This window comes from Monodelphis domestica, chromosome 1 (genome assembly GCF_027887165.1).
Source record: "Monodelphis domestica isolate mMonDom1 chromosome 1, mMonDom1.pri, whole genome shotgun sequence".
Classification (NCBI taxonomy): domain Eukaryota; kingdom Metazoa; phylum Chordata; class Mammalia; order Didelphimorphia; family Didelphidae; genus Monodelphis; species Monodelphis domestica.
Window position 1 is genome coordinate 54086629 of NC_077227.1, and position 15711 is coordinate 54102339.

At 39.2% G+C, this 15711-nt stretch overlaps 1 protein-coding gene across 1 annotated transcript in view; it reads left to right on the plus strand.

Moving 5' to 3' along the window:
• The first annotated feature begins 1218 nt into the window (after positions 1-1218).
• Positions 1219-15711, plus strand: part of OIT3 (oncoprotein induced transcript 3) — a 41028-nt gene continuing 26535 nt past the window's right edge. The window contains exons 1-4 of the mRNA XM_001363465.5: positions 1219-1403; positions 10438-10812; positions 11688-11795; positions 14936-15058. Of these exons, the coding sequence (XP_001363502.4) occupies positions 1310-1403; positions 10438-10812; positions 11688-11795; positions 14936-15058 (700 nt within the window). The 5' untranslated portion in view covers positions 1219-1309. The remainder of the gene's footprint in view (positions 1404-10437; positions 10813-11687; positions 11796-14935; positions 15059-15711) is intronic.

The window sequence follows — 15711 nt, forward strand, 5'->3', positions numbered from 1 at the left end:
TATCTCAGGGGTATGATTCAAAACCAAGTCTGTCCTGACTCCTCTCTCTTCCACTGCACCCTTAAAGCCTCTACTGGCATTAATTACTAATTAATTATTAATTACTGAGGAGAGAGAGAAGGAAGGAAAGAAGGGAAAGAAAGAAAGAGAGAGGGAAAGAAAGAAAGAGAGGGAAAGAAAGAAAGAAAGAAAGAAAGAAAGAAAGAAAGAAAGAAAGAAAGAAAGAAAGAAAGAAAGAAAGAAAGAAAGAAAGAAAGAAAGAAAGAAAGAAAGAAAGAAAGAAAGAAAGAAAGAAAGAGAGAGAGAAAGAGAGAGAAAGAAAGAAAAAGAGAGAGAGAGAGAGAGAGAGAGAGAAAGAGAGAAAGAGAGAAAGAGAGAAAGAAAGAGAAAGAAAGAGAGAGAAAGAGAGAAAGAGAGAAAGAGAGAAAGAGAGAAAGAGAGAAAGAAAGAAAGAAAGAAAGAAAGAAAGAAAGAAAGAAAGAAAGAAAGAAAGAAAGAAAGAAAGAAAGAAAGAAAGAAAGAAAGAAAGAAAGAAAGAAAGAAAGAAAGAAAGAAAGAAAGAAAGAAAGAAAGAAAGAAAGAAAGAAAGAAAGAAGAATCCAATCATTTCATGAGGGAGCTCTTCTTTTCCATATCTATGTCTATACCATTAGTATGTTACCTTCAACATTCTACACTTGCCCTCTGACCTTTAAGACTGTCCTCTGAGAGACTCTAAATGAACACTAATGCAAATATTATCAACAAAGCAATGGGTTCAAATCAAGAAAACATATAATGCCCAGTGGATTTACACATCGGCTATGGGGGGTGGGGGGGAGGAAAAGAAAATGATCTATGTCTTTAATGAATAATGCTTGGAAATGATCAAATAAAATATAATTTAAAAAAAAAGACTGTCCTCTGGTCCTTGATGGGAAGGTATAAAGCATCATGATGTAACTAATTACAAAAGAAATGAAACTGCTGGCCATGTGGTTGGGGGGGGCAGGGGGTGTCCTCTTTCCAGTTCCCTTCTGAATTAGATATATTGGACACGTCACTGTAGAGAACTCGAGGGAGAAAACAATAGGAGGATGAGTTTTTTAAAGGAAACCATCAGGAAAAAAAAATGCTGTTGACGGGCAAGTCCATGTTTCCACAAGGGGTCAAGGCTCGAGCAATGGCCAGCTTATTCCTTCATCCCCTTCCTCTGATAAAGCTGCATGGGCTGCTGATAAAGTCTCTGCTCTTGAGAGCAGAGGTCTCAAAAACTAAAACTGAATGAGGGTGCAGGAGCACAGGAGAAAGAAGAAAAGGCGCTTCCAGGATGCTGGGCTCCTTCAGCATGGTCAACAGTATGTTCCAGGTGCTGCCTTTGGCACTCTGCCTTTTCACCAGAGTCATGCCAGTGTTGCCAATAGGTGAGTGCATGGGGGGGGGGATCGTATCCTGAGTTTGTTGCCACTCAATGATATAAGCAGCCTTCTAAGAGCCAGATTCAGAATCCCGCAATGTCAGCTGGAGGAACGGCCTTGAGGTTTCTCCAATCCCTGATGGCCTGTGGGAGCTGGCTTGTACAGTACAGGTACACCAACCCGGCCTCTTTTCTAAACCTCCGGAATCGCCACAAGTCTGGCTGCTCCACTCATTTCTAGATGGGTTCAGAACAAATAGCTCTTAAGCCAAGTCATCACCCCCATGACTTGAAAGAAAAATGTTAAAAGGAAGGTGTTAACATCTCTGCATTGTTTTTAGGCAAAATAGGACAGGAATTTAACGCAGTGTGTTTTCTTTTAATTTGTTTAAATTAATTCTTCACTTCCACTATTTCCCTCCCTCCCTCTCTCTTCTCACTCTCTTCTTTCTTTCTCTCCTTTTTCTGTCCCTCCCTCTCTCCCCTCTTACTCTTTCTCTCTGTCTTTTTCTCCCTTCTTCTCTCTCTCTCTGTCTCTGTCTCTGTCTCTGTCTCTCTGTCTCTTTCTGTCTCTTTGTCTGTCTCTCTGTCTCTGTCTGTCTGTCTGTCTGTTTGTCTCTCTCTCTCTCTCTCTCTCTCTCTCTCACACACACACACACACACACACACACACAGAGCAATTTTTAAAAATACATAGCTTCCTATCCCAGAAAATAAAATCCCACATTTTTCAGGTCTGAAAAGATATGTTTCTGCATTTTAAGTTTATCACCCCTGATGGGAGGCAAGTGGTATATTTATCATTATTCCTTTAGACTCCTGATCTCTCATCACACCAGAGTTCTAAAATCTCACAAAGCTGTTTTCCCCATAAGGCTGTTGTCATTGTGTATCTTATTCTCCTAAACCTGCTCTGCATGGTCAGTTCTTAGAGGTCTTATTTCTTAGAGCACAATAATATTCCTTATGTTCATGTACTAGTTTGTTTAGCTAATCCCCAATATGAGGATGAGGACTGTTTTTTCTAGGGCCTCGGAGCCCTATCCTAAGGACTGTCCGGACCCAGATACATCACTTTCTTTGACCCTGACTTTTCCTCATATATTCTTACCTGGTACAAGTGGAACTGTAAGCCAACTCTTATAAAATCCCTTGGAGCAACTCCAGACCTTGATGCAAGACCCAAGGCGAGGGAAATTGGCTGGGAAAATAGAACCTAATCTTGTCTCCAAAGCAGGGGGATTTTGATCTTATTCTAGAGACAAGAGAGAGCCACAGACAATCCTCAAGCAGAAGAATTCATGGTCAGAATTGTGCTTTCAGAAGATGCTTCTGTAGCTGTGTAGAGCATAAATAAGAGAGAAAAGAGAATGGAAGTAAGGCTACTAATTAGAAAGCTAGAGCCTAAGAGAGAGCAGATAAGAGGTAGGACCATAGCCTTGAAGTCAGGAAAACTTGAGTTCAAATTCAACCTCAGGCCCTCACTACTTGTGTGTGTGAGCAAGTCAATTAATCTCTGCCTGTTTCAGTTTCCTCTTCTGTAAAATGGGAATATTAAAATCCCTTGCCTGTCAGTGCTGTTAAGATAAAATAAGATTATATTTGTAGTGCTTTGCAAACCTAAAGCTCTCTATAAATTCTAGCTACTGTTATTATTAAGGGTCTGATCTGGAGTAATGACTGTGTTTGGCACACAGAAGGTGCTTAATAAATGTTTATTGATTGATTTGAATGGGAAGAAAGGGATGGCTGTGAAGATGTTGTACAACTAATTAGCAACAGGTAGTGAGGAAAAGGAAAGCAACACCAGTGACTCTGAGGTTTAGAACCTGGGACACTAGAAGGATAATGACATTCTCAACGGAAATAGCAGGATTTGAAGAAGGAGGCATTTTAGTGGAAGATGATGGATTCTATTTTGAACATTTCAAGTTTGAAATCCCTAAAGAATACCTGGGGTGTGTGTAATGGCTAGAATGGGTTTGACTAAATTATAAGAGTAAAAAAAGTTGTGGTCGCCATTTCTGGAAATTAACCCTTAAGTCCCAAGACTGTTAATAGCTCTAATAGCTTTATTATAGTGAAGATAATGAGAGGGAAATAAAGAATGGAGGTAAAGAATTACCTAGCCTATCAACCTAAAGCCCAACAACCCAGAGTCCATCTCCAAATCTCAGCCTCAGAAACAATCTCTCTCACACACACACACTTCTTGCAGGGTCTCATCTTATATGCCGTTCCTTTCACCCTCTAGCTTTCCCATATCACCCCACAGGAACCAATCACAATTCCTGAATTAGCCTGGCACCACCCAGGGGGCAGTACCTATGGAATCAATTCCCTGGTTGCTGATTGACCCAAATTCTAAACAAATGGAAGAGAAGTCTAAATCTCTGATTGATCAAATCAAAATACAAATTCCCTTCTCACAGGTGTTTTGTGAAGGTAGGAGTTGGTTGGATTGGATGGTCTTGAAGATCCTACTAATTCCAGAGTGCTGAAACTTTTCCTAGGAGGGAAATAGACTGGATAATCTCCAAGATTTTTTCTGCCTCTAAATCTAGAGTAGGAACTCAGGGATAATTTGTTGATAAGAAGTAATGGTCAATTTATTGGAGTCCTTAAGATCAGGCTAGAAGCACTTTGATCAATAGAGATGAACCCTAAAGTGTTATGATTGCAGATATTCCCATTCCCTGCCCCCAAACCCACCCCCCAAACACCTTGACATCTGCCTTTCTTACCCTCCTTGGTCACTCACCATCTCTCTTGGGTGCCATTGCATCCCTCCTGGCCCCCTTTCCTTCCTGTTTATTTGCATCAAACTCAAACAACTTAGGAGAGATTCCAGAGACATAAATAGACCTTTTCCCTACAGAGGTATCAGGCAAATGCATTTGCCACTACTAGAAAGGGCCAAGTACTATCTCTTTGGCACTTTCAGTTGGGGGGTGGGTTAGGGCTATTCAGTAAATACTATCTAATGGCTCACATCTGTACCATCTTGAAGTTTACTAAGTGCATTACTAAAAATCACTCCAAGACAGGCATTATACACATAATTCACAGAGCAGGATGCTAAGATTCCCAGAATAGAACCAGCAAGGTCACAAGGCATTTTGGGGGGAACAAGGGGACCAAAGCTCAGGGCTCCTATACATGGGGTTTGAAGTAGTGGCATTTACTGTACCGTGGCATTAATTTTGACTCAAATCTCCACATTAGAAAAATGGCAAAGATATGCTTAATTTGCTTTTTCCTAAAGAAGGTTGGGAGAAAGTAATGTAGAAGGAGACAGCCATAGACATCAGGCAAACAAAAGCATTCAGTGTGCCATTACTTCCTGGGTCTCTAAGACATTCTCTTCATAAGCTCCTAGCTCTTCATCTGTCATCTTTAGGGACTCTGGAAAAGCTCTAGAAAAGCAGCCAACTCACCAGTTTCCTTTTTGAAATCCAGCTAATGCCTGGTACAAAAGGAACTACAGAATACAGCTGACCAAAGTCTGAGCAGCTGTCAGAAACAGAATACTGCAGTTTCTAACAAATGAAAACACAAAGAAGATACACAGAACTACACGGGGTGACATGGAGGCTTTTATCTACCTTCTGCCTCTTGGAATCCTTAATTCCATTCAAGGGGAAATTCAACTATTATCTCCTAGAAGAGATCTTTCTTAATTCTTCCCAAATTGTTAGTGCCTCCTGAAATTAATATTTTATTTATTTGTATGTATCCTGCATCTTTTCTGCATATTATCTGTTAATGTGTCATATTCCCCTAAAGGGGGACCATGATGCTTTTGTATGTGTATCCCCCAGAACCTGGCACGTGGTAGATGGTTATTAAATGCCTGTCTATCAACCGATTGACTGTCCCATTAGTGGGGCAAGGAATGAGAAATGGTGTAACATAATGCAGATAGCTGTGAACTTAGAATAAGCTCACCTGGGTCCTACCTTTGAAGCCTACTGTGTGACCTGAAACTCTGGAAGCTGTAGATGTTAAAATAATACCTAATTAACAAAGTTGTTATAAGGTCCAAATGGAATAATAATAATAATAATTTATATATATATATATATATATATATATATATATAAAGCCTTTTGAAGGTTTAATGTGCTTTATAAATTTGTTACTCAATTCCACCCTAGTAAGAGTCAAATCCTGGGCTTGGATGTGAAAGAATGACAATCAAGAAGTCATTTAAAGAATTAAGCAAAAAGGTTGCTAGGGAAATATTAATGAAATATATATTAATAATCTTGGGAGAAGAGAAAGCAGAGACAATGACTTGATCTGTGTCAGAGGTTTTCACATATATACATATATATATGAATATATATATATATTGATCTTATATATATATATATATAAGATCGGCTTCAATTCTTATGCTTTTTCATCTCCAGGTAGGGCAGGAACAGAGGTTTTAAGGTATAGCGTCATAAAAAACCTGCCTAAATCTAAAAATTAGTATTCAGGTAGATTTCAGAATTTTGGTCCTTTTTTAAAATGTATTTTTAGTTCCAAATTCTCTCCCTCTCTCCAGTCCATCCTTGGCACATGAAAGCAAGAAATATGATAACCATTATACATATGAAGTCATGCAAAATGTATTTCATTTAAGTCATATTGTGAAAGAAGAAAAAAAATAAAGTTAAAAAAATACTTCAATCTGCTCAGAGTCCATTGGTTCTCTCTCTCTGGAGGTGGATGGCATTTTCCATTCTGATTCCTTTGGAATTGCCATGGATCATTCTACTGATCAGAATAGCTAAGTCTTTCCCAGGTGATTAATGTTAATTAATATTACTGTTAATTAAATTATTATAAATTAAAATGTAATTAATGTTGATTGGTATTGCTGTTACTGTTCTCCTACTTCTGCTCACTTTATTTTGCATCAGTTCATCTAAGTCTTCCTGGTTTTTCCATCCTCTTCTCTATTTCTAATAGCATGATAGTATTCCATCACAATCCTATACCACAATTTGCTCAGTCATTCCTCAGTTTCCAATTTTTTTCCACCACAAAAAGAGCTTCTATATATATTTTTGTACATTTGTATAAGTGTAGAAATATTTTTCTTTTTGTATATTTATATGTGTTTGTATGTATATCTTTGGGATTCAGATCTAAATCCAGTATTGCTAGGTCAAAAAGTATATACAGTTTTCTAGCCCTTTAGACATAGTTACAAATTGTTCTCCAGAATGATTGTACCCATTCACAACTCTAACAACAATGCATCTCTGTAACTATTTTTCCACATTCCCTTCAGCATTTGATATTCTCCTTTTCTGTCATGTTAGCCAAGCTGATAAGTGTAAGGTGGTTCCTCAGAGTTGTTTCAATACTCATTTCTCTAGTCAATAGTGATTTAGAGAGGGCAGAGCCAAGATGGTGACTTGGCAGCAGTAAAAGATGAAACTTCTTTGACATTTCCAAATCAATCTTTAAAACGTGCTTCAAAATGACAGAAGTCAAAAACTAACAGGCAGATGAAGTGAGGAGGCTCTCCTGCTGAACACAACTTGAAAGGTAGACAGAGAGGGTTGATTTTCATGAGATAAGGAGGAACCAGAAGCAGAACTACACAGGGAGGAATGCTGGCTGAACACCTCCACCCCCACTGACTATGTCAAAAGGTCAAGAATATCAAGGGAACTGATGAAAAAAAATGTGAAGGATGGTTGCCTAGCAGTACCAGATCTTAAACTGTACTTTAAAGCAATGATCATCAAAACAATCTGGTATTGGCTGAGAAATAGAATGGTGGATCAATAGAATAGATTAGGAGTAAATGATCTCGGCAATCTAGTGTTTGATAAACCCAAAGATCCAAACTTTGAGGATAAGAATTCACTATTTGATAAAAACTGCTGGGAAAATTAGAAAATAGTATGGCAAAAATTAAGTTTAGATCTATATTTTATACCCTCTATCCATTTTGGTGAACCAATGGTACCATGCTAGAGCATGCCAGAGGCGGTTAATCCCTTCCTCCTCTCCATGCATGCCTGAGGACATTTCTCACTTCACCTACCCCTCTGCCCAGTGGTCCAGTGGGAGTACTTCCTCTCTCCCCTGTCTGGGGTAAGACAAGGGGCTCACATGTGATATTATGGTTGCAGTTTGGGTCCTTGGTCTCTAAATAGTTTACCATCACTAGTGGGTATATGATTTAGACATATAGAGTGATATTAAAAGTGAATTAGGGAAACATAGAATAGTTTACCTATTGGATCTATGGAGAAGGGAAGAATTTATGACCAAACAAGAGACAGAGAACATTACAAGATGTAAAATGAATAATTTTGATTATACTAAATTTAAAAGTTTTTGTACAAACAAAATCAATGCAACCAGGATTAGAAGGGAAGCAACAAAATGGGAGACATTTTTATGACAAGTTTCTCTGATAAAGGTCTAATTTCTCAAATATATAAAGAACTAAGTCAAATTTGTAAGAATCCAAGTCATTCCCCAATTGATACATTTATCAATTTATACATTATACCATTGTCAAAAGATATTAATAGGCAGTTTTCAGATGAAAGAATCAAAGCTATCAATAATCATATAAAAATGTTCTAAATCTTTCTTGATTAGAGAAATGCAAATTAATACAACTCTGAGGTACCATCTTACACCTAGCAGATGGGCCAATATGACAATATTGGAAAATAATACTGTCAGTAAAGGAAAATAATAAAGTTGGATGTAGCAAAGTTGAGAAACTAATGCATTGCTGGTAGAGTAGTAAATTGATCCAACCATTCTGGAAGGCAATTTGGAATCATGCATTTTAAAAGTATGCATACCATTTGATCCAATAATGCCACTACTAGGTCTATATTCCAAAGAGATTTTGAAAATGGGAAAGGACTTGTTTGTACAAAAATATTTATAGCTGTGCTTTTTTGTGGTGGCAAAGAATTGGAAACTAAGGGATATGCATCATTTGGGGACTGGCTGAACAAAATGTGATATCTGATGGTGATGGTGAACTGATGCAGAGTAAAATAAGCAGAAACAAGAGAACATTATACACAATAACTGAAATTTAATGGAAAGATCAAATGTGATAGACTTTGCTACTAACATCAATTCAATGATCCAGGACTATTCTGAGAGACTTATGTAAAAGAGAATGCTATTTACTTCCAGAGAAAGAACAGTTGGAGTACGATTACAGATGAAACCATATGATTTATCACTTATTTGGGTATGTGTTTGGGGGTTTTAGTTTTATAAGATTATTCAGTTACAGAAATGGATATTATAGAAATATGTTTTGTGTGATAACACATGTGTAACCCAGATTGACTTGCTTGCCAGCTGTGGGAAGGGAGAGGGAAGAAGAGAGGGAGACAATTTGGAATGTGTAACTTTGGAAAACTTTTGTGGAAATTTGTTATTTAAATACATAAATAAATGGAAATGGTGATTTAGAGCATTTTTTCATGTTAACTACAGATAGCTTTGATTTCTTCTTCTGTAAAGTGCCTTTTTTAATTCTTTGACCATTTGTCAATTGATCAAGGGCTCTTGATTTAAGAAATTTGGCTCAGTTCCCTATCTGTTTGAGAAATGAAACCTTTGTCATAGAAACTTGCTGGAAAAGCCCCCCCCCCACCCCCAGTTTCCTGGTTCCCTACTAATTTGGACTCCATTGTTTTTTTTCTTTAGGGAATTCATGTATGACTTGTTCAATTTCTTTTTCCAAGATAGAATTATTTTATTATTTTTATTTTTGTTAATCTGGGCGATTTATTTTTTTTATCTATTTCATTTAGATTGTCAGTTTTATTATCATATAGTTGGACAAAATAGCTCCTAGTAATTGCCTTAATTTAATCTTCATTGGTTGTGCATTCGCCCTTTCAATTTTTGATATTGGTAATTTGGTTTTCTTCTTTTAATCACTGCCTTCATTTATCTATACTCCCTCTTATTACCACCCCCTTTCTCTTAGTCCCTTCCCCTACTACTTCCCAGTTGGATAAGATGAATTTCTCTATCCAGATGTTTGTGTGCGTGTACAAGTGTATTTGTGTTTCTCCCTCTTTGAACTAGCTCTAATGATAGTGAGGTTTAAGTGTTTCCTGCTTTCCTATATACCCCTCCATTGAGTTGTTTAGAAGTTGGTTATTTTTATCAAGCTGTTAAATCTCTTTTCATAATTTTCTTGCTTTGCTCTCATTTGTTTTCACAATCTTTTTTCAGCTGCTCTTAATTGATTTTTAAAATCTTTTTTTTAATCTTTAAAAAATAGCTTACTTTAGCTCTCCTGGGAATTTTTGTTGAACTTCTTTGAGTCCAATCTGAATTTTTCTTTGAGGCTTTGCTTATAGATTTTTTCCATGTTGTCTTTCTCTGAGTTTGTGTTTTGAGCTTCCCTATCATTATAAATCCCCAAACCCAAACAAAACAGAAAGGTTTTTTATGGTCAGATTCTTTTTTTATTGTTTGTGGATTTTCCAGCCTATTTCTTGACTTTGAACTTTATGTTAGAGTTGGATTTTTGTGACTAAATTTGGGGATCTGTAGGTTTTGGTGCTTCCAAGGTGATATAATCAGGAAAGAGTTCTGGTCACTATCCTGTGTATCTGTATTCTCATACCCAAAAGAAGAACATCTTCTCCCTCGTGACTACAAACCATAAATTCTCCCCTTGAACCTTTCAGCTCTTGCCCATAAATAGTAATGGGCAAAGGAGCTATCACATGGCAGCCAGCAGTCCTACCCTCATTTCCACCACAAGGCTCCCTATAATCTCTTTCTGACTAGGTGTTTAGTCCCCTTACTATTCTTAGGCTCTAAGGCTTAGGCTAAGCATTCCTGGTGCTACCATACTATTGGGGGGTTCCCCCCATACCTGTTCTTTGCATAAAAACCTTCAAAGGAGTTTTCTCTTTTAACAAAACCCATCCCTAGTACTAAAACTTATTCTAGATCAAGTCTTGCAAATTTAAGTAGACTCAGTTCATCCATATAAAACACATTCTTTGAGCCATTCTTTCCATTTCTAGCACTGGACCCCTGCTCTGCTTACATTAGCTTGAATGAGCCCTGGAGGAATACTGATCACCAACTAAGGGGGGATGATGGTCAACCTGCCTGTGACAGTCATGTCGATGGGGAATGGTACCGCTTCACAGGCATGGCAGGAGATGCCATGCCCACTTTCTGCATACAAGAGAACCACTGTGGCACCCATGCACCCATCTGGCTGAATGGCAACCACCCACAAGAATCAGATGGCATCGTGCAGTGCCAAGCCTGTGCCAGTTTCAATGGAAACTGCTGCCTCTGGAACAACACCGTGGATGTCAAAGCCTGTCCTGGAGGGTACTATGTCTACCGTTTGACTAAGCCCAGTGTCTGCTTTCATGCCTACTGTGGCCGTAAGTAACTTCCCTTTGTTTTTCCCTCTCCCACTAGGGAAGAAGAGTCACTGGCATCAGAGAAAGAGTAAAAGAGAAAGGCGCCATGATAAATTCAGCCTCTAAAGATTCTTGGGAACAGAGCCACAACTAGGGTAGAGTGACTGGGACATTGTTATAGGGGACAGAAGATAGATGATATCAGAGGGCACACTTAATCCTTGTATCATGGTCTTGTAGCCTGCTGCTACCACACTTTGTGGTACAACTACCTCCTTGGGACAATACCTTAGAGAGTCCTATCGTGTAGCACCTTTCCATGTGTCTTCCCCCTACTTCCATAAAAATAGATCACCCCATTTCCCCAATCTGACTGCATCCAACAGAATTTAATTGTTCCCATGTCACCACCCTTCATCTGACTTTTCTCGGAGAGCCAGAATTTCTAGTTAACGGTTTGCCTGGGGATCATGTAGCATATATCCTTTCTAGCTGGTATTTCTAATAAGAAAATTAAGCCTGCTGGGTCAACAGTCTGTGAGACATTCCAGTAGCTAAAGAGGTAGTAATGAGAATCATGCCTTCGAGTCATTCTCATAATCATTTTTTTCTGTCACCTTAGCCTAACAAATGACAGAAGAGAAAATATTGAATTTGGTTAGAGACTGTATCTACAAGACAGAAATGTCAGTGCTTCTCTATAGGTACCCTCAGAAGAAAGCTGAGGGAACCATGATCATCTATCTAATTCTACTGGATTCAGAAAGCCCTGAAACCATCATGGCGGCCCTCTTGAAAACATCCAAAAGTAGCCCTGGAGTCAAGGAGATTTTATGTCAACGAGAATCTCTAGGTCCTTTCCCCTTACAAACTGGATGTCTCTGGCCTTATTACAGATTTCTACGACATCTGTGATGTGGTGGACTGCCATGGTACTTGTTCAGATCCTGAATGCACTTGTTCTGAGGGAACCATCTTGGGTCCGGACCAACAAACCTGCCTGGGTAAGAAACCAACATTGAGGCTGGGAATTGGCCAACAAAGGAAAGAGGTCCAGTAGGCAGTTATATATACAGGACAGACAGACAGACACTAAGGGAAAGTTTGAAGCTATGAATAAAGCTTTAGAGTCATTTGTTTGGGGATGATAGCTTAAGCCACAGGAGTCACAGGAGATCAAGGTAAGACTGAAAGGGTAAAAAGAAATGGGGAAAGAGTATGCTGGGAGTTCTCTAGGCAGAACAGTGCTGAATGTTTTTGCTGTGCCAGATGAGGGGTAGAATTTGAGCAGGACTTGGTTTATACTGTGATTAGATGAATAGGGACAGTCAAGCACTACCTAAAGAAATTCTCTCCTAAAGTGGCACCAGGGTATTTTTATCTCTCTGGGCAGCAGAAAAAGAGGGATAAATGGGCAATTTGAAAGGAATCCAGGGCTTCCTTATTTCATTTCTTCCACTCTCCATGTCTTAGAGAAATCATCAGGCCAAAGATCCTAGCACAAAAGATAGCCTTTTCTTTTCTCCTGATTTTTTTTTAATTCAAAGAGAAATAGATTAAGTTAAGGCTAAAAAAGATCACCCTAACCAGTGGCTCCACGGAGATGAGGGAGATAATTAGGGGGAAGAGTATTCAATGGGGAAGATTTTTTAATTTTAGAAATTCAGCTCAGTTCAATATATATATTCATGACATACCTACTACATGAAAAACATTGTTGCTCTACCTTGGAGAGAAAAAGACAGAAATGAAATAGTCACTGTTCTCAAGGAGGTTATATTCTGCTAGGGTTATAACACATTTGTGGGTGAGTAAATATAAATTATACACCAAGTAATTTCAGGATGGAGAGATCACAACCAGGGCAACGTGAGAGGGTAGGAGAGGAACAGGAAGCTTGGGCTGATCCTTGAAATAATCTGGGGATCCTAAATGGCAGAAGGGAGAAGTAATGCCATTCCAGGCATGAACCATCTGTGGAAAAGCATAAATATAGGAGATGGAATGCCACAGACAGGAAACAAAAAGGCCAACTTAAATCTTATCTGTGAATGTGAGAAAAGTGAAAGAAAACTAGAGAGAAAAGCCTTTGGTCCTCATTGCCAACATTAGCTTCTTGTGAAACACAGCACATGACTTAACGAAGAGCCTACACAAACAATGGCAGAGCATCTCCTGGTTTCTACAGAGTTCTCTCTGAGTTTATTCTCCAGTCTGTTGACACTAACGGTCTGTGATTTCATCAGTGAGATCCAAACAAAGCACTCCAGAAAAGCATGAGGAAAGAGCAGGAATTTTCTGCTGGACAATCAGAGACAGTTTCCTGGATGAAGTGATGAGCCTTGAAGGCAGAGAGGATTTCATAGCTGGAGAGGAGAAGGGAGCAAATTCCTGTGTTAGGGAAGGCATGCACAGATGCTCAGAGGCAGGGAGCAAGGAACAGCCAGCGGCCCAGTTTGGAGAGAACATATGGGGAACAAGGCAGGATGATGAGGACAAAGGAGCCTGAAGCCACATACTTTGGAGCTTGATTGTGAAGGGAAATCCTAGACGAGGCTTCTGTTTTCTTTTTTTCCACTAGGCAAGAGAGAGCTATTACAGATTCTAGAGCAGAGCAGCAACATGATCAGAAGATCTACACATTAGAATAATTATTTTGGAAGCTTGGCTAGAGTTGGATTAGAGGCAAGCAGAAAGTTCAGTTGAGAGACTATTATAATAGTCCAGAATGAAGTGGTAAATTAGAGTGGCAGCACAAGTGGAAAGAAAGGCATGAACTTGAGAGATGCTATATTGGAGTTGGATTAACAGTACCTGGCAACTTCTTTTTTTTCGATTCTTACCTTTTGTCATTGACTCAGTCAGTCAGAACTATGTGTTGGTTCTAAGGCAGAAGAGCAGTAGGGGCTAGGCAGTGGGGGTTAAGTGACTTGCCCAGGGTCACACAGCTAGGAAGTGTGTGAGGCCAGATTTGAACTCAGGACCTCCCAACTCTAGCTCTGACTCTCAATCCACTGAGCCACCCAGCTGTACTTCACCACCCCTCCCCGCACTCCCAGGAATTACTTGACTATAGAAGGTGAGAGAATGGATGTAGTCAATTGGATGACTCCAAGCATGACTGGAAGCATAATGGTGGTTCATCAACAGAAATAGGAAGGTTAGGAAGAAGGTCAGATTTAGGAAAGCAAAAGTGAGTTCGGTTTTGCATATATTGAGGGTGAAGATCAAAAAGGACAACCAGGTAAAGGGATATGTCAGATATCTGGGCCTAAAGGAAAGAGATCAGGGCTAAGTGTTAGCTTTGGGAGTTATCTGCATGAAGGTGATGAGTAAAGTCGTTGGAGTAGAGGAGATGAAGGAGAGAGTTCAGAGAAAGAAGAATGTCAAGAACAGAACCTTGAAGCCTAGAAGGTAGATAATAAACTAGCCTGGGGAACCAAGAAGGAGCAGTGGCACAGAAGCCAAATATGGAGAGAATATTAAGGAGCCTCAGTGGTGCAAGATCAAGGAAAATGAAGACGAAAAAAGGCCACTGGCTTTGGGAATTAGAAAGGACAGTTTCAGTAGAAGCAGGGTCAGAAGCCATATTGCAAGGAGCAGAGAAATGGAAGTGGAGGGAATACAGGCAGACTTTCTTTCTAAAAGTGTAACAGTTAAAAGGATAGAAAAGTTATAGGTTGATACCCTGGAGGGATAACAGTGAAGAAAAGGTTGGGCTTTTTTTCCTCAAGATGGGGGACTTACAGTTTTTCCGGAAGGCGCGTTTTGAATATACGAGGTATACCTCTACTACAAACTGGAAGCATATCCTGACCTACAAAAATACCTGCAAGTCCTACAATTTGCACTGCATCTGATTGGAGAGAATTGGCTAGTAGCCTAATTACTCCTCTACATTTTAGCAGAGAAAAGCTAGACTGGGGACCTGACTGCTGTGTACAGGGCAGGGAAAGGTATCTCGGACCACCGTGGAATGTTCAAAGTGATAGAAGGCATACTGGTTTCATCCAGGTGAATGGAATGGTTCTTCCAAGAGGGTAGAGTTTCCCTGGAATGCACTCAGGCTATGCTGTGTGTTAGAAGCTGTCCTCTCCCCTCATCAATTACTCTCACCATTTCTTGGATAATTTCTGCTCCACAGATGAAAATGAGTGTGAACAAAACAACGGTGGCTGCAGTGAGATTTGTGTAAATCTGAAGAACTCCTACCGCTGTGAATGTGGGGTTGGACGTGTGCTGGGAAGTGATGGCAAAACCTGTGAAGGTGAGAACGGGGAAGAAGAAATTCAACCTAATGGTCAGGATTAGCGGTGGAAATGGATACCAAGAAATAGAACAGCATTGACTGCTTCTCCATTCCTCAGGACAGTAAGGGAACTCTAGCATGGAGTGTAACTGTCCATTTGGATTAGATGGAGTGTTAGACCTGGAGTTAAGAAAATCTGGATTCAAATCCCACTTCTAACACTCACTAGCTGTGTGATCAGGAGCAAATATCTTTGTCTCATCTGTCTAAAAGGGTAATTTTTTTTTAAAAATAGCATCTACAGGTTGTTGCAAAGGTCAAATTAAAACATATTTAATATAATTTTAAAAATTTTAAGTTCATGCAAAGTCAGTTATCCATTGATTTCACATCCTGGAAAAGTAACATGACATAAATTCTTCTTTTTAAGATCAGAAATGGTGCATACATTTTATGCAATCGAGCAATAATAAATCCACAATGCTTTGCAGTAATAATGAAAAAGACTTTAGTTCATAAAATTCTAATGGCTTTTCCCCTCCAGGATGCCTTTCCTTTCCTGTAACAGGTAGTTTTGCTATTATGTAGTTATTTTCAGTTGTGTCCTACTCTTCATGACCCCATTTGGGGTTTCCTTGGCAAAAATATGGGAGTGGTTTGCCATTTCCTTC